The following is a 26,711-nucleotide window of genomic DNA, read 5'->3' on the forward strand; positions in this document are numbered from 1 at the left end:
AATTAATTTGAAAAACACAACAAAGTTTGTGGTCATTTTACTATTTTTCAATTGCAACTGGATGAAACTAATGTATGCACTATACAGTCCAGACATATTCTGGTATCGACTCATGTTATGTTTAGCTTGAATACAAATAAGTATGCACAGTGTACAACCACCAGATTTAGTCAGGCACAAAAAGGAGATGATGAAGAAATCAAGTTAATTAAGAAGAACTATCGCTCCTGCAAGTATCAGGATTTAAGAAAATGATAAATAAGCATCCATGCACAAACAGCTGGAAGTAATACTTGCTTAAAAAGTGTTGGCTGCTGAGCAAGTCCTTCTGTTTTCTTCAGGTTTTAAAAATCAATTGTGCCCTTGCTTCTCTCCTCCCTTCCTTCCTCCCATACAGGCACTGTGTGCACGCACTCCCCTTCCTTCATTCCTGTGCACTTGTGCACGCCCCCCTGCTTTCCGCACACGCCTCTGGGTTTGTCTCTGCCTGCTGGGGGTCACCAATGGTGGCCTGGCCTCTGCAGCCCTTCCCAAGCACCACGCTGCATGCTCCCATGTGCCAGGCAATTGTGTGGCTCCTCTTTCCTTGCTGGGGGGGCTGAAGCTGCATCATCCATGTGTGAACAGCTGCCCAATGCTCGCATTTAGCAGAGATTCTCCAAAGTTATGGTCTTGAAGCTGTTGGGAGTGACAGAAGCAGGTTCTTCAGCTGGCTTTTCCTAATTAAAATTCAGAATTTGTGAGCTTTATGCCTATTAAAGTGCCTCTTTTGAGACCAGTCAGGGGTGGATTTTTTTCCCTAACACAACTCAGTTCTCCCTCTTTATGATTATACTTTGAACTGTGAAACATTTCCAGATGCATACAGACAGAAGTTGTATCATAGCAGTGCTTACATACCTGGAAGTTGAATTTCTAGTAGTCTAGCCCCATCTTTAATCAAATCTGTCTTAGTCATGCAGTTTTGCAGGAGTGTGTTTGCCCCGCTCTTGTGTCTATGTATGGAACTGAAAGACTTCTAACCACAATGTTTGTGATCAGTTCGTCTGCATTGAATGCAGCAGAGATGAAATTACTTGGGCATCAGAGAAGGTGGAGTCTGAAATTTTTTCATCTGTAACTTGGTCATCTGCTGTCTCCAGAAATCCAGTGTAATGTGTGTAATTTGATGTGCTGATACCAACTCCACTTCACTGCCTTGTAATTTTTCCTCCCCTTACCTGTCATCCTTCCTGTGGAGAGCCTGACTCAGGAGGCTCAAAGCAGATCTGGATCTCATGAGCCTTGTATGTACCCAGGAAGTGTGAAGGGAGCTGATACCCCAACTCATTCTACTTTTATTGATGTTCTGTGTGCAGTGCTAGGTTGGCCTCTTAGTAGCCCTTCCTGAATCATTAAGAAGTAGGGTCAATGCAAGTATAAAGCCTGTGTCTGAACAAATACTCCAAAAATAGGATTTAGATTGATGACTAGTTTCAGTACTGGATTTCAAAAATAGAAAAATACAACTATACATTTACTTTGCCATGGTTGCTGAGGCTTCTGATTTGCAGTTGCTGAATGCAGAGCCCACTCTCTATTTCTCCAACCGTTTCTCTTTGATTTTATGTAACTCAGTATTAAATGGAGTAATCTCCTTTCTCCTGCAGATGAAGGCCGTACCAGGTTAAGCTCTGATAAGGATATGGTTTCAGCAGTAGCAAGCAGGTTTTGAGCATGTGCTTTCTTTTCCCACTTGCCTCATGCCACGTGTCAGTTGGACCTCGTATTCCAGGGTGTTTATATGCAGTGGCCTCAGAGGTGAGCAATGAAGTTTAGTAATCCAAACCATAAAGCTTTACAGACAGCAGTGACTCAAGGCTGATAGTGCAAAGATAAATCGTGTAATAAATTAGCAAATTGTGAATCTGATTTTTCTCTTAAACTTGCCCACAGTACTGTGGGCCTGGAGTAATGTGAAGTACTACTCAGCACACCTGATGCATCTGCAGCACTGGCATTCAGCTGCATCTTCTGAAATATTTGGTTTCAGCCCTGAGCGGGTTAATCCTGTTTTTCCCCTGCCCCTGACGTTTTGGTTATCTGTGGCCTGCAGCAGGAGCGTTTGTGCAGTTCCAGGAAGTCTCACCAGATAAGCAGCTCCTGAGCCCTCCTGCGCAGCAGGAAGGTGGAGGAGAAGGGCAGCAGGTGCGTGGCCACACATCTGCCTGGCTGTGCTGTGCCCCCACAGCGCCTGGTGCAGTTTTTGCAGTGAGACTATGCTGAGTTCCCCGCTGTTTGTGTCTGCTGAGGACTCGGAGCCACATTAGGGATGTCCTCCTAGGGTGCTGGCCTAGTTTTTTTCTGCTAATTGTATTCTGCCTCTGTAGGCTCCTATGCTCTTTTTAAGATTCTTCCCCCCTGTAACTGCTACTTGTGACCTCGTTTTCCCAATTTTACTGGTATAACGTGCTCTTAAGTTCTTGCTGTGAGGAGCTTGCTAAAGCTCACTTTCTTACCACTTAGATGGGCACCTCAGGTGTTCACAGATATTTCACATATATGAAATACTCTAGTTTAGGAGGAGGGAGTGGAGGTTATGAAATACTCCAGATTAGGAGGAGGGAGTGGAGGTCACCTTTTCTTCACAGCCTGAGCACCAGCTCAGGGAACAGCACAGGAAGGGTATGGTTGCCAATTGTTTTTTAAATTTTCTTCCAGTTTCTCGCCCTCTTACTTCATATTTTATATTATTTAATATTTGCAACATTCACATTTCACCAGATAGAGCTAGCTTCCATGTTATTTCTTCCCTAATATTCTTGGTTTCAAGCAGTCTTGGAAAGAGTCCTCATCTTGTTACAAGGGTCGTATGACCCCCTAATCTCCAGGAGTTTTTAAGCCGCATCAAAGCTCATGTGCATTTTTTCTTTTTTTTTCTTTTTCTGCCCCTCCTCCCTCCAGTTTTACCAAGTAACTTCAGGAAAGAAATGCTGTAGAAAGCAAATGGGCTACCCTTCGTTGCCCCCCCTTTGCTGCCAGCACAGTTAGGAAGGACTCGCCATCGGAGGCCTGGAGGACGTGTGTGGGGTGAGCGCCCAGAGCAGCGAAGACCTGCAGGCGAGCCTGGGTGCTCAGACCCTCCATCGCCTTCCACCCCAGGGGACGCCCCCTCTGGCAGTTCTCCCTGCTGTCTCTTGAGCTCTGAGTCTTTTTCTCTTCTCATCTTGGACAGTGGGAGCGTTTGTGGCCCCACGCTGCGGAAGGGCTTTGTCGGGCCATCTGGTTTCTGCTCTGAGTCGTCATCTGCTGTGCAAGGCGTGTGGAGAGCCGAGCCCCGGCACTCAGCGTGGCCGGCACTAGGGAAGCCTCACAGGAACCATTGCAGCAGTGAGGCTTGCACACAGCCTGAGTGCTCTGAGTGCTGTGTACATGGAAGAATAGCTTTTGGAGCGCTTCTCTGATGTTTCTATTTTTCTGTGAGTATAGAAGTCCACTTTAAACATCACGGAGCATCAATGCACCATAGCCACGTTTTGGGAGTGTAACAAATATTAATAAGAAAGCATGCGTTCCTCTGAGAAATGAAGCTGATTGCTCTTAATGGAGGTGATATTCAGCCTGGTAGGTTGTGGGTTTTTTTCTTTGTTTTTGTTGTTGCTTTTATTGCTCTGCAAAATTTGTGAAGGCTGTCTGATCATCTCAAGTAAAATAATGAGCACATTTGCCTGTATTTTCCTGGATTTGTTTGTTGTTTTATGTGGTAAAATGATCTGTCTGAATAGCAATAGAATTCCCGTGAATAAAGCTAGGTTTTAACCAACATAAATTGCTTCCTAAATAAGGCTAATTATGTTCTTTGTGCACAAGGAGTTTCACCTCCCTTCCCTTTCACTTTTCTTAGGTGGGATCCACTATTATTAATAAATAAAAGGTCTTAGAAATCTGAAGGTTTCTTGGTATAGATGTTGTTTCTCTAGAGTGAGATCTGCCATGTGGCATCCCCTTGGACAAGGGAATCATGCCTCTTAATTTCTTGTCATGTAGACTGAGGTTCAAAATATACTGCGTGTGCTGAAAAGCTCACGCAAGTGCAGAAATTGTTTTAGTTTCTGTATTTAGCCTGGACAAGCTTTTTAGCTGAGATTTCTCACTAGACTCTTGCAACAGGGTGGGTGCCTTTTGGTCTGGTTCTTTCTTCTGTCTGCTCTGGAGTGCAGCTAGCCATGTCAGGAGTTATCTGGCAGGCTAGAACACGGTGTTGTAAAACTCCTCTATGTCCCCTGGGCAGCTTGTTGATGTCAAAGGTTTTGCAAATGTAGGGTGGGATCTTCATCTGGTGCAGGTAAGTAGCACAAACTTATTTTATGAAAAGCTTTCTTTACAACAGCTTTGCTAGATTGAATTATGTGCTCTAAAAAAAAGAGCAGTGCTCTTGTGATCAGAGTCTCAATATAATATTTGTATAAGGTGAATCAGTTTATAGACACCACCTACCTATTTAGACCTTACTGATGGAGAATTCCTGTATAGAAATATAAATGTCAGCTCTATTAACTTTCCTTTAAAACATCCAGAGTTATTTCTGTGTTGTTTTTTTTTCCCAAACATTTTTATGGCAGTACGTTGCAGTTTTGAATATATGGTAATATGATAAATTATGTCAGTTTCACTTTCATTCATGTTCAGCATATGCTTCTGCTTTGGTTATTATACTTTAGTTTCTTGGGATGTCTTTACCTAGTGTGCAGACATGCAGAAGAGGGAATGGCTTTGCGGCAGTTTATGTTGTAACGGTGTGTTGCAGCTGCAAGTTAATAGAATTATTATTATTAAAAAAAAAAAAAAAAAAAAAACACCATCAAACCCAAACACTTAGATGCCTTTTAGCACCTTTAAGAGTCAAAGGGACAGACAAAAAGGAAAACTGTATCCTGCTTCCATGCTGGCTGCAAACATGCTACATGTCTGAGGCAGCAGGAAGCTTCTAAAAGTCCATGTTCATTCTGGTTTTGTTGGCTCTCAGTATTTTAGCCTTGGAAACATCGTGCAGGGAGATATTCTGGATTAATCTGAAGATCTCAAGCTTATACATGCATTGTACGCAACTTAGCTTTGGGATCATCTATTTCTATCCTAGGTTAGTAATATTTGCTACAAACGGGAAATATCAGTGAGACAGCAGAGAAGAGCAAGGGGAAAAGAAGCCACAAGGTGAGAATGGTTCTCTTTAAATGTCTGAGGGAGCAGGGCTTGCTGGCAGATGGTGCTCTGGATTAGAGTGCCTGCCCATGCGTCAGGTGGTCACAGGGTGATGTACTTTTGCTTTATATCTTTTAAAGACAGCAAGACACGTTAAAATACTGTTGCTGGCACAGTTTTGTGCTTGAGTCCTTGCATGACAATTGCTTTCTAATTAGAGTTTCTGCCTCACAGGACATCACACTAATCCTCTGAAATTTTTATTTAGTGATTTTTAAAGAGTAGTGTTTCAATGGTGATATAAATAGAGCGTATACTTTATAGCTGGACTTATGTCTTGCTGTGCATCTTTGAATCTCTATTTTTGATTCTGCTTGAATCTTGCTATGAAGTGCACTGCTTTGTGTCTTCAGAGGAACACATATGTCATCTTGATTCTATTAATTTTCTATGAATTTGTCTTTCTGTTATCCTGTCCAATTTTTTTGGCTCAAATGTGCAGTTCTTTTAAAAAAAATGTCATGTGTTGGACATGGAATGGAAAGCTCTGTAGCTTTAAATCCAGCAGTCCCAGCCTTTTTTTGCATCTAAAGCAAACACTCCATCTGAAGGAGAGGTGCATAGCTGGCAGTGAGCTCTGAGCGTAACTCGATTTGCATCGGCAGCACAGGAGCGCTGTGCACACAGCGATGCTCGTTTTGGCAGCAGCGCTCTGCCCGTCTGAGATGCATGGCGTGGTGCAGGCGGCTGCAGGGCAGCGCCCAGCGCTGGGGCGAGGGCTGCAGCTGGCCATGCGGTGATGTTGATGTGGTGCTGCTGTACCTGCGTATGCTGTGAAAGGGACTTCTGTGAGCCCGTGAAGGTGAGAGGCTCGTGGAGCATCGCTAGGATGGCGTTAGTTATCTTACTTGGCTGTTTTATTTAGATCTTGGGTAGAGCTTGACCTCATTTTGTAGCATTAGTCTTGGAAACGCTGTGTTTTCCTCTAGGCACTGCTGTTGTGTTCTGTGGTTGTTTTTATATAGCTTGTCTTCACTTCAGAAGCTGGGAAGTATGAAAAAGGCTCCTGTCTGAGCGAGTATTACAAATCTATAAAGAAGATCAAATGTGTCGTTGGTTTTGGGGGTTTTCTGTCTTTGTTTTTTTTTGTTTTGTTTTGTTTTGTTTTTTTGCTGTTCTGGGGTTTGGTGGTATAATGTAATGAATGATGAAAGAAAAGGCTAGTAAATGCAGCCCAGTGAGAGATGTCTGAACCAGTAGCTTTTAAAATGCAACGGCTTGTTTTGCTGTTTTAAGTATGCAAAATGTATTTTCAGGAAGTAGTAAGCAAACTGCAGAATCATGATTTACTTCAGGTGGAAAAAAAAACAAGAGCATATAGCTTCCCATGGAGTCGGTGACCTTCAGAAATGAGTAAGTAGTTTTCTTTGGTCTCAGTTAGCAACCTAGCTCGGCATTGCTGTTTCACAAGCCCGAGTTAACAGTAAGCTTTATTTCCCCCCACATTTATTCAATACTGTAGAGAGACAGTAAGGGCTTTGAGGCTCTGATCTCCAATGCAAAATAGAAGATATTTCTTTTCAAGTTGTTGCAATTAGCTCCCTTGTGCATTGTGCCTCCAATGTTTAGAGAAAAAAGAAATAGAGGATCCGGACATTTTGCTTTTGCTGTAGATCGACATGGGCCTAGGGTTTATCGTCGGCAGAAGACCTGGTAGAGAAATTGCATAGTGTTACTGTTGTGTTTGAAGCTTCTGTGTCTAATCACATTTGTTTAATAGACTCATTATATTCCTCTGGGAAGATCTGGATCTCCTATACTAGATATTTACTTACTAAATTCATCAGTCTCTATAACAAAAGTGACACACAGGTGGCTCTTGGGAACAGCTCTGTTAAAAACGCAGTTTAAGTGGTTCAGACAGCAGTGAAGACAGAGAACAGTAAGAAAGAAGGGTTTTTATTTGTGTTCAACATTCGAGTTTGATAGATCTGCGTACTTGGCATCTTCGTGTGTGTAACATCAGCCTAATGTATCACCTCCTGAGGACTGAAGAAAGAAATAAAAAAAAAATGGGCTGCTGCATTCTTACTCTCTAAATCAGATGTGGGCAGTTTTGCTGTCAGCGTAGTTCGTGGATCTTTTGAGGTTGGGTTGTGGAGGTGCTGCTACAGCCAGTAGCGTGTGCTGTCAGCACTGAGACTTGTTTCTAGATGGAGTTTGAAATCAGGAATCTTGGTTTGACGTGAATACTGAAAGCAGCATACTGACTTCAGTATTTGGTTAATACAGTATTTGTATGGATTACTAGACAACTGCCGTGTTGCCGTATTCTCCCGGGTACTCATCCCCTCAGTGCAACAGTCTCTGTGTTGTCTCATTGTTTGCCATTTTCCTTTAGATTTCCTCAGGCATGTGTCACAGGTGTGCAGCCAGTCTATTCCTTGTGCTGCACTGACTGCCCTTGCGAATTCAGTCTCATGGGTGTAGCTGGTGCTAATGTAGGAGTGCCATGCAGTGCTTAGAACTAAACAGCAAGCTACATTTGAGCAGGGAAGATGTGTTTGAGGCCAACTATTGCACAGCTCTCTAGCAAATGTAGTATTTGCAGATGTGCTATGTGTATGTTACATTAGAAAAGCTTTAAATAAGGGAACAGTATGTCAAGAAATTGTATATAAGAGTGACAAAGAAATACACAGGAAATACAAATCTTGATGTTGTAAAATGTTTATCTTTTAGCGTAAGCTGTTAATAGATTCAACTTTGAAACATTGCTCCCAGGATGGACTTTGGTTACAGTCACACTCTGTGTTGTACTTGCAGAAAATATCACAATTGAAAAATAAATAAAAACAAGTGAAGTGCAGAAGCATGGTTGTGCTCAGGAACGTGAGCTATTTAAACTAAAGACTTAGCAATGATTTGCGTGCTAACTTTCACAAGAAAAAATCTCCTGAGAAGGGGGAAATCCTTGTTCTCTCATGTGTGGTCATTCTGTACCGAATGATCACAGAGATGTTTGTTCTCCCAGATTCCAGACCTGTTTTGCTCAGTTGCTTTACAAGACAAATTTAACTTGCAATCTGAAAAATTAAACTCTTTTCTTCACTAATGAATATGTGAGATGCAGTGATAATCTGCATTTATCAAATAGCAGCTTGAAGCATGAGGAAAATAAACTGTACTCTCTGGGAAGTGTTAATAATAGTTTTGTCTGTAAGTTAATGAGATGTGATTTGAACATACTGGGGAAAATAGAATAAATTTTAAAAGATAAAAAAAAAGCCCCAAACAAATAAGCAAAAAGGTCATATTACATAGTTATTTTCTGATGAAATCTTGTGTAAGCTTGTTTCCAAATCTGCCCTTTCCTCCCAATCCCTATACTTAACTTTTGTTCAGCTTTACCTCATTTCCTATCCTTATTATTGTAACTTCTGGCCTGATTGGCAGGCCCGTCTTGATTAAAAATTTGCAGCTGCTAAAATAAACATCCATGAATATTATTTTAGCCGTATTTTACTGTCATCCTCTTTTGCCTCAAAAATCAAGTTCCTGCAAGCCTTATGTATTATTCAGTTCCTTCCTATTTTTCTATTCATATTGTTTTATTCATTCTGTTGGACTCGTCTTATCCATAATGTCATCATCGCTGTCCTGTTTATTCAGCTAGAACTTCTGACTGACTTCTTGACTTCTCTGTAGCTTTGGAAAGACATTAATGCTTTGTGGTCCAATTCAGTACTCTTTTGCATTCAAAAATGTCTCTGCTCAAAATTTTTAAAGTTCAAGGTCAAGAAGGTAAGGACTTTGATATCAACTGGATTTTAAAAAGAACCGAAGGAGCCATAGATGTTATCTCTGGGGTCACGTTATGCTGTTGTCGTGTTCCCTTCTGTCTTTAGGGTGCAAATGCTCGAGGGCACAGTTGGTGCCTGGTGCTGTGTCTTCATCCTCTCTGCGTAATGCCCCTTGCCTCTGCCCACCACTCCCACCAGGTCAGCAGGCATGGTTTTGTGTGCGTTACCTCAGCTGGGAGAGGTGCAGGTCAATTTTGTAGCATCAGGTACCTCATAACCAGTGAGTAAGTTATCCAAAAAGTGGGATGACGTAGGGCCTGGCCAGCTCTGCTGTGCTGGAAATGCTGTGCAGGGAACACCCATGCGCAGGGATTGTATTGTCCTGGTACAGATTTTCCTGCAGCTTTGCTGTGGAATGAGTTAAGCTACTGGTGATCGGCGCCCCGTGCAATTCTTTCTCGTAGAGCAAGTCAGATCTGCTGTGGTAGCAGCCATCTTCCACAGTCCCCCCTGACCCCACCAGCTGCTGAGCTGAAATGCTGGTCTCTTTGGGGAAATTTCTGCAGTCGACAGAGATGAGGAGAATACAGCTGCTTGCTTTTTCGCCAAACTCTGTCCTTCAAAACAGCATATGAAATCATATCTCCATTTCACATTGAATTAAGTGGCAAGGCCATAGGAGAGTCACACGGCAGCTGTCCTTTCCAGATGCATACCTCAGGCCATAGCTTGATGTAAGTTTCTTGCAGCAATAGCACCAACTGAGGCAATCCCTGGCCACTTCTTCCTTCTAGTGGTGGTCCTGCAGACCTGCTGATAGCCTTGCGGTGAGCCAGGCGTGCGAGCTTACCAAGAGCAAAACATCTCCTAGGTCCTTCTGGCTGGGTTAGGCCTAGTGCAGGTCAGACCCCAGTCTGGCCCACCACTCAGCCCCACAAGTTGTTGTCCTTCCCATCCCCTGCTCATGCCAGCACAAAGTTAGGCAAGGAACTGCTTACCTTGGCACTGTCACCAAAGAAAGGGAACACTAAATCACATACAGGTCTCTCGAGATTATTGTGAAATGTTGTTCTCTTGAGGCTGCTGTCTAGCCTTTCTCTCCCTGGTTAGGTACCTGCCGTCTCTTCCCCTTTCTAGAGCGTGAGGACACGCTGGGCACACAGGAATGCTGAGAACCACATGCATTCCTCTGGGTTGGCAGATGTGACATGTGAGTGCAACTGTTTTACTAATCATCGCTCATCATTGTTTAACTGCTGTGAGTAAGGTATAAAGACATTTCCTTTTGGTGTTACCAGTGTTGGTTCCTTGCTCTAGTTGTTATCTTAGGCAGACAAAGGGATTGTATGGGAATTTTTATTGTACTTTTTCAGTCATTTGCCGTTTTTGCTTTCTCATGGTGTTTTTTGTCGTTGTTGTAACCAGGCCAGTCTTCCTATCATTTTGAGGGTTAATTGCCCACAGGCAAAGATTGTTTATGTCTTTTAGAAATCCTAATTATACTCTAACCAGTGGACTGTAGTATGAAAAACACACAGACGTCTTTGAGCTGTCCATCTGTTCATATGCTTTCCTTAGCCAGTTCTGGTTTTGATTTTGATTTTGGAGTGTAGTAAGGACTGCTCAAAACAGTTCCTGGCAATGACCAGCAGTTTCAGTGGGTAAGTAGAGGGAGGCCTCTTAAAATATGAAGTTGCTACAGTTTCTGAAGATGGAATCAGCCTATAAATTTTTGCAGAGTAACTGCACCGTGTGTCATGAGGAATCATGCTGGACCTGTTTTCCTTTGTTTTCCTTTTGTATTCATGTTGGCAGTAAAGCCAAGGCAGGTGTTAAGTAGTGCACGAGCATGTATGTGCACTGGGCACTTGCTGGGGAAGGTGGAAGGTATAACTCACTCTTCTGTGCGTTCACACGGGAGGGAGCTGTTGTGCTTCTAGGGGTGGTTCGGTACAGCATTATTTGGATCTTCTGCCTGTATTTAGTCTAGAGGTGAATGAACAGAAATCTTTTCCCTTACGCCTGCTGTTCCATCTGGATCAAAAGACATCCTGGACACAGGATTTGCAATGATATAAACATGCAACTTGCAACAAATAGTGAGCCAGAGAGTTGATAGTATCAAACGTGTGGCAGTGTTGCAGTAGACAGAGTAAAAAGGTTGCAGGCCCAAGTTTTTTGTCTTTATAAACATATCCACAAGTATACTACATGGTTGTGCCATCTACATCCTGGGAGATATTCAAAAGCTGTCTGGACATGGTGCTGGGAAGCCTGTTTTAGGTGGTCCAGTTTGAGCAGGGAGCTTGAATAAGAAGACCTCCAGAGGCCCCTCCAACCTCGGCCTGTCTGTGGTTTTGTAACATCCTATCAGAAGCAACACATTAGAAAAAAGCTGTCTCAACCATAGGTCATAAATTACTTATTACAATACCAAAGTAGGTCAGACAGAGTAATTTCCAGTATTTTTTTTTAATTCAGGACCCCCAATAGATTTTGCAGTATGATTTGTCTTCACTGGATCCAGTAGGGGCATCATACACGGTGTACTCACCTGACAGTAGAGCTGATGCCACCTTGACTCAAATATTGTTTAAAGAATTATGCTACAGGTTTTATGCAGGAAGGTGATACCTGGCTGTAAATTACACTTAACTGAATGTGTGGAAGGTACCTCATAGTAATTCATGTTGTTTAAATGCTTCTTCACTGTACCTCACAGTGATTCTATGCATGGCTTTATAAAAATGTACATTTAGATGATTTAATGCAGATATATAAACGTTTGGGGCCTAATGGAGGTCATTTTTCACAATGTACAAAACTGCCGTGTAGGGAAATGAGGAACACAGGGCCAAATGAGAAATTACAGTGTCATTATCATAAACTGAGGTTAACACCTCTATCCTGTTATCAAGAGCTGTGGTTTTTTCTACAGCCATAGTTTGCCAGACTGTCAGTTTCATACCTCTTAAAAACACATCTCTCCTTGAAGTGCAGGACTCCTGGAACTGATGTGAATTTGGGGTATATTACTACTTTGGTGGAAACTGCAGCAGCAGCCAAAAACTTTATTCTACTTCATGTGACACACAGTTTATTGAACAGAAGATGGTTGTCTTCTACTGTCTGTCACCCCTGTGTTAAAGCAATAAAAGCCACCTTTGACTCCTCAAAATAAGAGATGTTACCAAAAACATGTTGGATGGAAACAAGAAAGATAAAACTAAATTTGAGAATCATTTATTTTAAGTAATCTCAAGCCCCTTTCATACAGATACCTTCCTGCTCACAGAATTTCTTGACTCTGAAGCGACTTGATCCTGAACATTATCAAGATAGAGTTTTTCTAAACCTTACGCGTAGTGCAGTTTGCCATCTGTTTGCTTTTAGAAAGGAAAATATTATACAGTATCCCACATTGACACATACAGCAATAAGCCCATTGGAAATGTGAGAATTTACTAAGGTCCATTCACCAGCGATGTTTTAGAGCAAAGTAGGAAGTAAAAGGAACTCGTTTTCCCTGGCATTTGGTTTCTCAGCAGCAGCACACCATGGACAACTGTAGTACAGAACGCAGTACAGCAGTACCTGTGGAACACTGCACGTGTACCTCTGACCCAGCTGGGCCAAGTGGACGGGAAAACATCCTCCCTGAGTAACAAATGGTAATTCTGCCCTGTTGATATGGGACCACAGCCAAAGTGGCTGCCATGGGATCACAGACTTGTGACTTTCTGAAAAAGTTGTTTATTAAAAAAAAAAAAAAGTGCCTTCCTGCCTCTTGTGTCTTTTGGTGTAGCTGAAAATCAGTCGTAAGTGCTTCTTCTTTATAAGCTTACTTTAATGTTACTTTAAAATGATGATGAAATGGCTTACCCATTTGGTCATAGCTGTCTGAGATCGGTTTCACTGTTTTGTATCTGGTATCTTGAATTATTTTTAGAACTGTATTTTAGCATTTTTGTGAGTAGTTCTGCCAGGCTTACAAGAATGGTATCACAAAATATCTGTTCCCTCTGATGAAGTCTTTTTAAAAATTCATTACAGTTAGCAACAAAAAAGTGAAGTCTGGTGGTATAAAACCTCTCTTAGGGACATCTAAAATAATTCTTTGCAAAACAGGACCGTATGTTTGAATAGGAAACCGGATCAGTTTTAACACTCGAGTATCCAATTCCAAAATCCAATATTTTTTGTGTTTGTTTGTTGCTGTTCTCCAGAGGTCTCAATAACTGTTAGTTTTCACTGTTTTGTTTATCTGCATTAGCTTTTGTGTATTCTTTTTCCCCCCAAAGCTCACTTTTTTGGCACTGAAAATTTCACATAAAGGTGCCTTAAAATAACGTTTCAGGTTGGTGTTCAGAGCCACTGCAGATCAGGGTAGGAAGTAAATAATTCTACATCCAACTGAAAGTGCAAGGAGACTTGAGAGGCATCAAAAGGAATTATCTATTTCAAGCATTTCAGAGTTTAATAAATATAGAGCGTGTTCTGGGGGTTCAAAGAACAAGCAATCTGGATCTCACTCGGCATCTCAGTTCAAAGGTGCGACTCCACGCAACCCTCCTGGCACCCACAGGCCCAGGCCACGAAGGGTCTTGGGCTCCACGTGCTCTCTGCAGCCGGATCTCAGCCTCCCACTGGGACGGGGCCAAGCTGGGGCTGGAGGGGTTGTAGTACAGGCATATGTCTGTATGGTGTGGTAAATCCGCAGACACAGTCAAACATGAAAGACATTCTTTCTTTCTCCCCTCTAATTTTTATTCCCATAAGGTGTTAATTACAGGTCATATTTCCTAATGAGCTAACTGTCTTGCATCCATCACTGGAGTCCACGCTGCTTCATGCCCACGGCGGGTGACTGTCCGTCCACCTGACGTGGAGAGGTTCGCCCGAGTCATCCCGTCCTGTCTGCTGCGTCCCAGGGAGCAGCCAGTTTGTCTGCACCTACAGCACACACGTCTTTGTCAGCCCTGCGCTGACGAGTCTGTTAACGAGGACTGTTTTGAAACAGGAAATCTAAAGCTTACTACTTTCTGTGAGTCTCCTAAATTCTTCTGATGAAGGCACTGTACTGCCTTCAGTGCAGTGAGGTGGAAAAAAAAAAAACGCCACCTGAATTTTTTAGTGATTAGTCTTCTATACCATTGAGAGTGCTCAGTCACTGGGAAATATGACTAATCCAGGCACCCAAGAAATCACTCAGTTTCCTTCCAGGGCTGCTCATTTCTGTTGTTGTTCTCAGTTCACCTTTCTCACCTTGCCCTATATATTTTTATTCCAAGTAGCATGACGCTTTGCAGTTACATTTTTAAAGCTCCAAATATGGAAGGAAACGGGAGCGGAGCAATCTCCTTAAAGTAGGCTTGTTCTGAATTCTGCTACTATTTGTTTAAGCCAGCTGCTGTGCGTGTTTTAAAACAAGAAGAGAGAAGAAAAAAAAAAAAAACACCAAAAAACAGACTTTGTAAATTTACTGAAGTACTTTCTACAGAAGGGTGAAACACCTTAAAATGAACACATTTCATCTTCAGAAAAGCCAAAAGAGGCAGAATCGTAGGTTGTGTATGGACTGCCTATTATTGCAAAACAGATAGAAAAGCTTTTATAGAAGGGAAGGCACGATAGCTTCAAAAGTGCTAGGAATTTGATAAGATCTTGAGGAGGAGCAAGAAGGAAAGTCCTCATGTGACTTCATTTGATCGATGGCATAATGCCAAAGCAGTTTTCAGTTACCTCCTGGTTGGGTGGTCATGCAGGTCCACTCGGTTTAGACTGACTCAATATACTGCAAAATTGTATTGCAAGGCAGATTTTCAAACTGAATTGTAATGCCTATTTTTATACAAACATTTACCATTAAAATACTTCATTTACCAGCATCTTTTCAGGACAGATTGCCAGTCATCTTAAATCAATAACATGTCACCAGCATTTCCCGGTGTTCTGCGGGGCCCGCTTTGTGCTGAGTCTTCCCTTTCTAAAGCACTGTCGATACAGTGAAGGTACTTATCTCTGTTCTGCCCCAGAATAGCACTTTGTACAGTCATTTGCTTTTTAATTGGAAGAAACCCTTTGTATCAGTCCAGAGTAATGTCCACACAAATGGTAATTCTGAAATAATTAACCCAAGATGGTGTACTGTATTACAGCTATTCCGGATTATTTTCTGTCACAGGTATAGGAAAATAACCTGAGAATATACGCTGAAGTAACTGCCTTTAAAGGGGGGAAAGAGAAACTTTCTGTGGATTTTTTCCTCTCAAAGAACTCTTGTCTGAAAGAAGAGTGTACTGGTAGTTTAATTTATAATTACCCACACATGCTATTTAGACCCAAATTGCAGCGAATTAAGTCAATAGAAACTCGTTACTGCAAAGTAATGTTGAAGTTCCATTTCGTTCTACAACACTGAAATGTGCCAGTTTCAGCTTGTAGCACATCTGTGCTGTGGGTGAGCTCATAGCCCGGTGTGGTTCTGGGACACTGGATCAGACCAACTCGCACCCACCTTTACCACTGCCAGGTTCAAAAGTATTTAGTTATGAAATGTTATCTCAAGTTACTTTCTGGGGGAAAAAAAAAAAAAAAAAAAAAAAAAAGCATTAAGTTTGTGTTTTTTTTTTTTTTTCTTTTTTTTATCTGCCATTTATACTAATATTTACTTCTCGATATTTCATATTAATATTAATCTTTCCTTCTTGATATTGACATGATCTTAATATTTACAAATCTTTACAAATGGGTTGGTAGGGGTTTTTGTTTGTTTGTTGCTTTTTTATTATTTTTTGAGAAGCCAGCTTGTTTTTGTAAAGCAATTTAGAGGAATAATAAGATTGTGTTGGTGTACAGAATAGGAAAGAGTCTACACTGTGCTGCTTTGCAGATTATGGCAAGTTGGAAAAGCAGTAAATAGAGCTGTGTCTGCTGATCGTAAAGGATCTGTTGAGAAGGAGCTAAGCACTTTATGCCTCAGGGAACTGGTGGCCACCACTGTCTAGGTCAGGCGTGCCTGGTGTGCGCAGGATCTTTGTTTACTTCTGGGCCATATGAAGAAATTGGATCAGTGACAGTCCTATGAAAATGTGGATGAAATTGCAAATTCCAAGAAGGTATTTTACCAATTGTGTCCGTACATCTCAGAGACCGAGTACTCTCTGTACAGTACTAATGCCACGTATTGTTAGTCCCACTGATTTAGCGTAAGTCCTCTGCACTAGTCTTCCACTAATCTGTCTCGAGATCGTGGGTTTCTACAAATAAACCTGTTTGAGAGAGTGGTTGATATTTCTGCAGTTGCTACAGACTTGAAAGCTGATATTCTGTGGTTTCCAGTACCCAAACTCCCCTAGAAAATAAATCAGCCGAGTGCTCCATACAGCTTATCTTTCCTTTCAATGCGATAGCAGAGCCTCCATGCGAAGCTGCAGGGAAAGGCTGGCTCAGCCCGCTCAGCAGCAGCAGAGTTGCTGCCCCTCCACTGCAGGGTACTGCTTGTTGTGGTGAATCACAAATATAAACTAAGAAACCAGAGGGGTACAATTAACGCTAATATTTTGCTGCTGTTTTGTGAAGTGTATGTTCACAAGACAGATGTGGAAATGCATCGTGCATTTGGTGGGTGAGCCATGAATGGAATGGTCGTTGTTTAAGTGATTGGCAGTGCTGTCCATTGTTTAAATCAGGCTGCCGGTTCCAAGGAGCAGAAATGTGTACCATTAAATCTTGTTTGCTGGATGTGTAGCGCGTGAATCACAGCCTGTTTACGCAGCGTGTTACAGAGCTGTTTGCTGTGTCTGTAAAAGCCAAAATGTTTATTTTGTTTTGCATGGTTTAAAACTAATTAAAACGGCGGTGGCTTTTCTTTTTTTTCCCTCCACGTGAATAGAGGTGGTTCTAAGCATCATTTTTAGACTTTTCCTTTCAAAGCGTTACTACGCTGCCGTCAACACGACAGTAGCGGGGACGAGGAGGTGACAGCGCCGTGGTCTGGAAACGCCCGCGGCCAGGTTCCCAGCCCACCGCGTCCCAGGGGTAAACGGCAGGGGCGAGGCCTCGCTGCCGGCGCTGAGGGGCGCGGGCGGCTCCCGCCGGGGCCTTGCGACAGCTCCGCACCCGCCGGGGCCGGGGCCGGGGCCGGGACCGGGACCGGGGCGGGGCGGGGCGGGGCGGGGCGGGCAGGTGGGGCGCGGCGCGGGGCCGCGCGGGGCCATGCGGGCGCCCGGCGGGAGCCATGCACTGGGAGCGGGCGCTGCTGCTCCGCCGGGCCAAGGTACCGGGGCGCGGGGCTCGGCGGGGGCGGGCCGGGGGCGGGAGGTGCCGCGGGGCGGCTCGCTGCGTCGGGCCGGAGGACGAGGCTCGGGCGCCTGTGCCGGTGGCTCGGCGAGCCTCCTTCGCGGGGAAGCAGCGCCCCGCGCCTCCGTCGCGTTTTCCTTCTGCTCCGAGGCACCGCATCGCCAGCAGCATGAGCTGCGGGCCGGGGAACGCGAAGCAGGGCGTGTGTTCAGAGGTCGGGAGGTCTGCTTGTTGCTGCTCTGAGCGCTGCGCTCCGTAGATCTTTTGTTTCACCAGGTTTCGGTACTTCCTTGCTTTCGTATAAATAAATGAGGTGCAGAGAATGCTTTGGGTTTTCTACTTACTTGATGTACGTGGCTTTTGCTCTTTCACACTTACCTTCTCTACCTTTGTATTCTGATGCGGATGGAGCCGCTGGCCACATATCAAAACTTCCCAGAAGTCAGCCTGCCAAAGCTGGGTTCTCTGTCTTGCTTTGTGCTTGACTTTTTGGTTGTTCAAGGCCATCAAGTGTTTGGGAGTTTGCTTTCCTTTTCCTCTGCTTTTACTACCTGCCCGTAAAACGCATCATGCTCAAGTCTTACGTGTAGAGATTTAGAGTTTATTTATACTATACCCTGGCCAGCTGAAAAAAGGTGCATTTTTGTAGAATAACATCCACGTGTCAAGATGGCTGGTACAAAAAAAGGACAGGTTTCTGTGTTAGTAAAACTAGTCTTTAGTGTTTATATTTCTCTCTTTCCTCGTCTAGATTGAGCGATTGGAAGTCAGCAGCCTAGCGCAGACCTCTAGTGCAGTGGCCTCGAGCACCGATGGCAGCATCAATGCAGACTCTGTTGATGGGACCCCAGATCCTCAGCGTACAAAAGTGGCTATCACACACCTGCAACAGAAGATACTGAAGTTGACTGAGCAGATCAAAATTGAACAAACAGCCCGTGATGACAATGTGGCGGAGTACCTGAAACTAGCCAACAACGCAGACAAGCAGCAGAGCGCCCGTATTAAGCAAGTGTTTGAGAAGAAGAATCAAAAGTCCGCCCAGACGATCTCGCAGCTGCAGAAGAAACTAGAGCATTACCATCGAAAGCTACGAGAGATTGAGCAGAATGGGATGCCACGGCAGCCAAAGGATGTCTTCAGGGATATGCATCAGGGATTGAAAGATGTTGGAGCAAAAGTCACTGGCTTCAGTGAGGGAGTAGTAGATAGTGTTAAAGGTGGGCTTTCCAGTTTCTCCCAAGCCACACATTCAGCAGCAGGAGCTGTGGTTTCCAAACCTCGTGAGATTGCCTCCCTCATAAGGAACAAGTTTGGGAGTGCAGACAATATTGCTAATCTGAAAGACGCCTTAGAAGAAGGCCAGGAAGATGGGACAGGAGGCAAGGCTCTAGGTGTTATCCAGAACTTTCAGTCAAGCCCAAAATATGGCAGTGAAGAGGATTGCTCCAGTGCCACGTCAGGCTCAGTGGGAGCCAACAGCACAACAGGGGGCCCTGTGGGAGCTTCCAGCTCCAAAACAAACACTCTGGATATGCAGAGCTCAGGGTTTGATGCAATACTACATGAGATTCAAGAAATTCGAGAGACACAGGCAAGACTGGAAGAATCATTTGAGGACCTTAAGGTTCGCTATCAGAGGGATTACTCGTTAATAATGCAGACTTTGCAGGAGGAGCGGTACAGGTAAGTACTGTTTTATTAGTTTTTCTGTTAAATACTGTGAGTTGCAGAGCATGGGAGTCCTGGATAGTAGTACTCAGCAGCTCGGTTCAAGTAGGAAGCTTTGGAATCATCTTTGGATTTTGCCCTCCAAACATCGTGCTTTGCAAATATCATGATCCTGCTGTTCATTTCCTTCTCTCTACAAGAAAGACACAGGAAAAAAAAAAAAAGCCATTTAAAAGGTCATTTCATAGTTCTTTTGAGATAAAAAGTCAAGCCAAAGAAGTTTAGAAAGGCGGTGTCCCCAGAAAACAGGAGTACGTTGATGCAGTGACTGTTACCCAGGAAGCGCTTTACCTAGGAAAAAGCCCACAAAGGTCTGAGACAAGGCAAGGTTCAGGAGGGTACAAATGGGCAGCATCCTGACTCTGCCTCCTCCACTGCTCAGATCCACATCTAACAGAAAAAGAAATAACCAGAATTCTTAAGGCTCTCCAAAAAGACACACTCATACACCAAAACTAGGTTCCTGTTTACGTTCCCTTCCCTTCTCTTCTCAGCTCTGCCCCACAGCAGCAGAGTTCAAAGAAATATTAAATGTTAACTAATGGCATGGTAATGTGCTGTTACTTCTGTTCTTTTTGCAGAGGTAATGTGGCTCTGGAAGTGGGTAACCTGGTGTTCTGATCAGTCTTCCCCTTGCTGGAAGGGATGGGAAGGTGGTGGGGCTGCTGTGGTACTACCAATTCCTGGCTCTGGGTGTGACAAGGGGCAGCCTGGCAGTATGGCAGCCACCACCTCTGGCCACCTCAGTTCCTGAGGGGAACGACTTCCCTTCTCCTCCCACGCTGGCAGTGAGAGCTCTCAGCAGGCTGTCCCCGTGCTGCCCTGCAGATTGTGCTGCATCCCCATCACATGCTGGGAGCAGGGGCTGCTCCCCAGCCTCCTGTTGGGGTGGGTAGAGGGAGTCTGGCCTTCTGCCAGCCCTTCAGGACCTAAATTCAGTGTGGTTCTTCAACTGCACTTTCAGAACTTTAGATAAAAAATTCAAGGCACCCAAATCCTCATTCTGATGGAGCACAGCAGGCCTTTGTAAGGAGCTTGTTTGAAGCCTTCACCAGTTAGACCCGGCTGTGAAGCACAAACTGAGGCTCGGTGCAGCTGCTGGGTGTGGGGACAGGCTTTCTGAAGTACCCTGTGCCATTTGCTGTGTTGGTTTGCACGGTGCTACATAGTCACCCTACAGCTTTTCAGACATGCTGGTGCCAGATCATTGGAAAAACATTTGAAAAGGCTTAGCCTGCTAGGATCTTGTAGTGACAGCAGGCTTTCTGTGTGTTTTGCAAAGCTTGGCTAGACAAAGCCAGACCAACATCACTTTCTAATCCCACGTTGCAACCATCAGCGATTCACTGAAACCGGAGCCTAACACAGCAACTTTGGTTCCTAGTACTTCATTGTCATGAAGTCACGTTGTGAAGCGATGTAGAGTTTGATCTTCTGCACCCCGGCAGAGAGGGGTCCTGTTGTCTGGTGCTGTGTAGGTTGTTGTTTCACACATACAGCAGTAGCCATTCATAGTGGAACGCTATATGCAAGCACAGTCCAACTGAAGGAGTGGCTTGAAATTAAAACAAAAGACCTTGGTTGGGGACTGATGTCTCTTGTCAGCTAAACTGACTAGTTATTCCCTGAAACCATTTAGCAAGGTTCACATAGGTTCTCCTACGAGTCCAGTATGAAGTGCTACCTTGAAGGTAAGCCCATAGCCTAACCGAGGCAGCCTGGAGTGAAAAGCTTCCAGGAGAGTATGCATTTAGCTTATAAAGGCATAAAACGATAGTGATTTAGACTTGCCATTTGGAAAGCTGATGCAAATTAATTGAAGGTGTGACCTTTAAAAAGGACCAGTTGAACCACACTAAGTGCTCTTGTCTCTACAAGCTTTCAAAGCAGGTAACTGCACGATCCACAAGGAGCTCACGGATTAATCACATTGAGCAAAATACCTTGTGTACAAATCTAGGTTCTTGTCTGATAGCTTCCATATTCTAAAATATCGTGAAGATAGAAGACAGCATTCCCCTGAGAAATGGAAGGCTATGTGGTGTGCGTGAGGGCTGGGAGGACGGTGCTGCCTCGTCTGAGGAGGCCAGCCCCTGTTCCTCTGGCCAGTAACTCTTCTTCTCGCTTCAGAAAAAAAAAAAAAAAGGGAAAGATAGAAATGGAGGTCATGGTTTGAGGCTGGGGATTCAAATTAATCATAACTGGCTTTAGAAGCTATAAATACCTCACAGCTCTGCTCTGTTTCTGGGAAGTGTTCAAAAACAGGCACCGAGTCCGGTTAAGGTTTAAAAAAATTATTTTAGAGAAGCCTTTGCTTATAGGGCTGCACTGTTTGTATTGTACCTGGAAGCTGGAACGAAGCGAGTGCTGGACCATTTCTCACCCAGTCTTGAGCCATTTCCTCTTTCTTAGGCTTTCTGCTTTTTTTGCAGGTTCTAGTCTTTTTTCCTTGCGCGTTCATTTAGCTTCTGTTTATCGGCCGTGGCCTGCCTCGCAGGTTTTCCGTGCCCTGCTCCATCTCCTCCCTGTCTCGCCCCGCTTCGGGACCTTGCTGTCAGTGGGCCCGGCTCCCAGCCGGCCGCAGGGCAGGGCCTTGCTGCTGCAGCCACCCCGGTTCCGCGCTGCGGGGCGCGGGGGCGCGCGGCCCTGCCCGGCCCGGCCCGGCCCTGCCCGCCCATTGGCAGAGCGGCTGGCCCCACAGCACCGCGCCACTGCCGGCGCTGAATCATCGGGGAAGGAAGATCCCGGCCTGCGCCTCCACAGCCTCTGGGATCCCGGCCTGCGCCTCCGCGGCCTCTGGGATCCGGGTCTGCTCCTCCGCAGCCATTGTGCTGCCCTCTGCCCTGGGACGGCCAGCTGCTTATCGCGGCGGCTGGAGGGTGGCAGCTGTTTACTGATACGAGCAAGGACTTTCTGTGCTGTTGAGACCAAAATAAAGTTCCTGCTGAATATTTTCATCTTTCTTGTCCCTTTAGGAACCTGTTTGTACACAGTGAAATCCATGAGCTCACACATTTGGAGTGTGGCCAGTCTGAGGGTTTGGGTTTCTGCCCAACCCAGCATCCTTGGAAAGTGCATTTAAATCTCTCACATTTCTCACAGAAAGCTGTCAGCCAAAATGCTGGAAGCTTGCGCTTTCATTTTTGTTACAGTCTGATCACTGGGCTTCAGTCTGTTCTCATTTATTTTCAAATAGATCAGATGTGCTAACATTTAAAAGCTGCGTGTTCAGTGTAGGACCCTCACCCAGGTACGAAAGCACTGAACCATTCCTGCAGAGCTTTTTTCTCTCACCAGGAAAGGCTTTGGAGCTGAAAGCACGGCATAAATACTGGCACAGAGTATTCCTTTGGAGCAAGCTCTGTCCCTTGCGTATCCTTTAGCTAGAAGACATGGAGTACATTGCAAATAGATATTGCTTTTAGCTATTATTCTGCTATGGATAGCAGTGTGTTCAGTAGCATAAAAAATGTATTTGGATGACAAATAAAGGCTAGAGGAGATTCTGTATAACATAGCCACCAAAAAAAAAAAGTTTTAAGAGATGTTTGAGGAGAGAGGTATTAAACTCAGTTCACTGTGTGCTGTACAGATCTTTCAGCATGAGTTCAGTCAGTTTCTTTACTTGCTGGAGCATTTACTGAGTACAGATAAAATGTCTCCATCATCATGTATCTCCCATAAATATGCTGTATTAGCTGTGTATTTTGCAGCTGTTACTTGAAAATGCCTAAAAGTGCTTAAAAAATGAGATTGTAATAATTGTTTTCCACAGTCATTTTCAAGTCAGTTTTCTGATTTCCAAACAGTGAGCCTCAGAAAATGTGTGGAAATCTGATACAACTTTTCTAAACACAGTATTTCCGTATCCCATACTTTAGCCAAACACCCCAACAGTATACTGGATGTCTTCCATATGGCATCTCTGATAATGAAATATGTATGATGATTATCACTCGTCTATTACATAGGAAAGTTTCTGAGTTATAGCTTGTTACTGTATACTGTAGTAATTTTAAGGGGAAATTTCCCATTTTAGGTAGTGATAAAATAAATCTTAGATTCTAATGAAAACTTTCAGTACCTGGAATGGAATGGGATTTGCTCAGCAGAGGCACTGCTATTTTCACAGGCAGGTTTAGAGTCTGTTGCAAAGATGCTGATACTTGTACATTGGAAAGGGATGTATGAGTGTAGTCTTAACCCTTTTGGCAGACATCTTGTCCCTTTTGTTTTTGTAATGCCTCTAAACTGAATCTGAACCATCCTTCAACAGAAAACCCTGGCTTCCAGCCCTGTAAGTCATGTGATCCCCCTTTAGCTTTTCAGTTTTGAACACCCATATAAAACTGTGGAAAAAAGACATTTTCTAAATTGTAGATAATGGGACTAGGAGTGAAAAGGAGATGAACAGAGGATATATAATTTCAAAAATAAGTCATTTATTATTATTATTATTTCTAATAACCCAATTCCAGCAGTTGTCTACAAAAAAAAAAAAGGCTTATGATTGTTGTGTGCAAACTGTAAAGGCTCTTGAGTCGAGCAGGTGGGACTCCTTGGAAAACTAAGTTAGGTTCTGGAACAAGGCAGTAGTCCACCTTTCTGGGCAGGGAGGACCGGAGCCAGCCTTTTAGCTAATTATGTTAGCAAAATCATGTGTTGATAATCATGTTATCCATATAGTTAAGAATTTTGCTTAAAATCTTAACTATATGGATTTGAAGGGTTTCCTTATGTTTCGTGTAGATTGAGGTAGTTTTGAAGTTCTTGAAATAAAATTGTCTCTTGTTAAAGAACAGGATATAAGCTGCCTGGCAACAGCTGTTTTGTGAAGGGTGTTTATGTGGGAGAAGGTTAAAAAACATAATCAATGGTATTTTCAGATATACTTAAGCTCCTTTTTGTGTAATAAACTCAATGGAGAATTTTGAATTACATTAACTAGCTGAATATATTTCAAGTAATTTAATGCTGCCTTTGGGACTTTGAGTGAATTTAGTTATGATTTCTCAGTTGTTGGCAAGTTTTGTTTTGTATTCTTTTTAAACTGGGTGGGAACAAATGGCAATATTAATTATCCAGGCTCCTTCTTCATTAGCCAGTCTTCACATGGCTGTTCTCATGTCTGCAGCCTGTAGTTCCTGGGAAACCAGTTCTTGCATGTCCTGCCTTGGTTGCACAGAGACTCTGGCACCATCCTGGGCTGAGCCATGTCAGCAGGTGGTTGTCTGAGTCTGGCTGCTGGTTGACCACACATATTTCATTGTTGGAAATTGTCGCACTACACCTGACTCCTCCTTCAAGATTAAAGGAATATTACATTGGGAATGTGAATGAAAATTCTCTTTAGACTTCTCAGTTAAAAACAAAAGCCCAAGAACATTGTTAAGAACTAGTTTATGCCTGCAGATTCTGAATATTTCATTCATGAAGCACCAGAAATCTTGGAATTAAAAACAAAAAAAGGATTTTTGTTTCAGTTTCAGAACTTTTAATTAAATTCTTGTTTGTAGATAAATATTGTTTATTCATTTTATGCATGTAGATATAAAATTCAGATAGGGTCAGAGGGGAACTGAAATTAAAACAAGAAATTATCCATGTTGAATTCCTTACAAATTTCTCTATTGCTGGTATCAAGAGTCAGGTGATAATAGTTGTACTGTAAAGTTGTTCTGTGCTGTTACAATGAGTGGACAGTGCAAATGAGCATAGGAGAAGCCTGGTGGCCACAACAGTTGTACCCATATCTTAGTTGCTGTCAGAGCTATCACTGACAGTGGACAAATAATGAGAAATTAGTGAGGAGCATGGTGGAAGAGGCTGGTGTGGATGGTACCTAGATGGGTGTTCCTGACCCTTGAGCTAGTGACCTAAGCTCTCTGAGCATGTTTGCCTTTTAAAAGAAAGACAAATGCTTGCCTCATCCTTAAAGGGTACTGAAACATGAGTTGCTTGCAAAGCACTTGACATTTCAAAAATTCAGTGCTACATACAGACATGAGATATCCCTAATGTATTTTGATAGTGCTAAAATAACATGGTACTATCACTGAAGTCAGTTTAAAACTTTATCAGAATTGTCGTTACTCATTTTTTTGTTCAGACCTCTGCCTCCAAACTGCTCATGGTCCATTCACTGTAGCAAACTGAAAAATGAGCCTGCAGGTTAGTGATTCATGTTCCCTTCTTATAAATAACACAATGATCTTTGCTAGTTAAGCTGAATCATTCAAAGGAGATAAAGAAAAAAATAAATCAGACATCTCTGTGACCTCACATGGAAAGACCAGACAAGGCCATCACGTTCTCCGAAGCATCAGTCACATGTTATTTCATAGTCATTTTTGCACAATTACTGTTGTACGTATAGATGAAAATGCTTAAGAGTTTACGGTATTAGAAGGGAACTTAGTCTGGTTAAAACAGAGGTTCGGGGAATAAATATTCTAATTCTGTCCTTGATTTCTTCTATCACTTGACTATTGTCATTTGACCTTTCTGTTTGTTTTTGCCCAGGCTTGAAGCAGGATTAACATTATCTTACCTGCTAGAAAGAATGTCCTTAATTCCCAGTGAGAAGGCCTTATATTGTTTGCAAAGCAGACTTCCATAGCAATTGAGGTAGCCACACTAGAATCATAGAATGAGAAAATATCCTGAGTTGGAAAGGACCCACAAGGATCACCAAGTCCAACTCCTGGCTCTGCACGAGACCACCCCAAAATCAGACCATGTGTCTGAGAGCGTTGTCCAAACACTCCTGGATCTCCAGCAGGCTCAGTGCTGTGACCACTGCCCCGGGGAGCCTGTCCCAGTGCCTGACCACCTCTGGGTGCAGAACCTTTCCCTAACCCCCAGCCTGACCCTCCCCTGTCCCAGCTCCATGCTGTCCCCTCGGGTCCTGTCGCTGTCCCCAGAGAGCAGAGCTCAGCGCCTGCCCCTCCGCTCCCCTCCTGAGGGAGCTGCAGGCCGCCATGAGGCTTCCCCTCGGCCTGGTCTTCTCCACGCTCAACAAGGGACCTCAGCTGCTCCTCATACTTTTTTCCCACTAGACCCTTCACCAACTTTGTTGCTCTGGTTTTCAATAAAAAGTCTGTGGTGTTCATTGCTCAACTGTTATTGTGTAATTGTGCGTTCCTCTTGTCATTAAAGCCACCGTACCATGTGTCTAATTTCTAGATGTGAAAGACTTGAAGAGCAGCTAAACGACCTGACTGAGCTCCACCAGAATGAGATCCTGAATCTAAAACAGGAGCTGGCCAGCATGGAGGAGAAAATTGCCTACCAGTCTTATGAGCGAGCCCGGGACATCCAGGTGGGTGGCAGAAACTAGGGCACTGAAGTCCAGTCTTCCACCTGCCCTTTCAGTAACTGCTTTGCTTTTGAAATACTTCTTTGATTTAGTACTTGTTTTTAATTGCTGTAGATTTATTCCCAAACTGCATATTAAAAATAACTGAAAGGTCTTTATTCAGTCACTGACCCTCAGGCATCTCCCAGAGTAACTTCTTTTGTGAAGAAGTGCTGTGTGTATTCATCAGCAGGCAAGTTCATCTTCTGAGGGGCCCCACCACTTGGTCCAGCGAAGGGTTTTTAAATGATTACAGCAAAGTGGAAGCCTGCATCCACTCTTCATGCTGCCTATATTAGCAGGGTTTTCTTTGGATATTGGAAACTAACTATAACCTG

The 26,711-nt window shown here is 43.6% G+C and overlaps 1 protein-coding gene and 1 long non-coding RNA gene across 30 annotated transcripts in view; one reads left to right on the forward strand and one right to left on the reverse strand.

Moving 5' to 3' along the window:
* The window catches only part of TMCC1 (transmembrane and coiled-coil domain family 1), a 135,627-nt gene that overhangs the window by 102,527 nt on the left and 6,389 nt on the right, over positions 1 to 26,711 (forward strand). For 24 of the 29 annotated variants that reach the window (XM_072044561.1, XM_072044562.1, XM_072044563.1 and 21 more), the window contains 2 exons: positions 18,037 to 18,971; positions 26,202 to 26,337. In XM_072044561.1, coding sequence (XP_071900662.1) covers positions 18,037 to 18,971; positions 26,202 to 26,337 — 1,071 coding nt within the window. The other 5 variants (XM_013092570.5, XM_072044573.1, XM_013092565.5 and 2 more) reach the window with 5 other exon arrangements.
* Positions 18,967 to 21,850, reverse strand: LOC119718268 (uncharacterized). Its single transcript, XR_005269123.2, has 2 exons — positions 21,360 to 21,850; positions 18,967 to 19,149 (listed from the first exon to the last, which is right to left on the reverse strand). It is a non-coding gene; the product is annotated as an uncharacterized lncRNA (long non-coding RNA).

Source organism: Anas platyrhynchos, chromosome 13 (assembly GCF_047663525.1).
Source record: "Anas platyrhynchos isolate ZD024472 breed Pekin duck chromosome 13, IASCAAS_PekinDuck_T2T, whole genome shotgun sequence".
In the NCBI taxonomy this organism is placed as follows: Eukaryota; Metazoa; Chordata; class Aves; order Anseriformes; family Anatidae; genus Anas; species Anas platyrhynchos.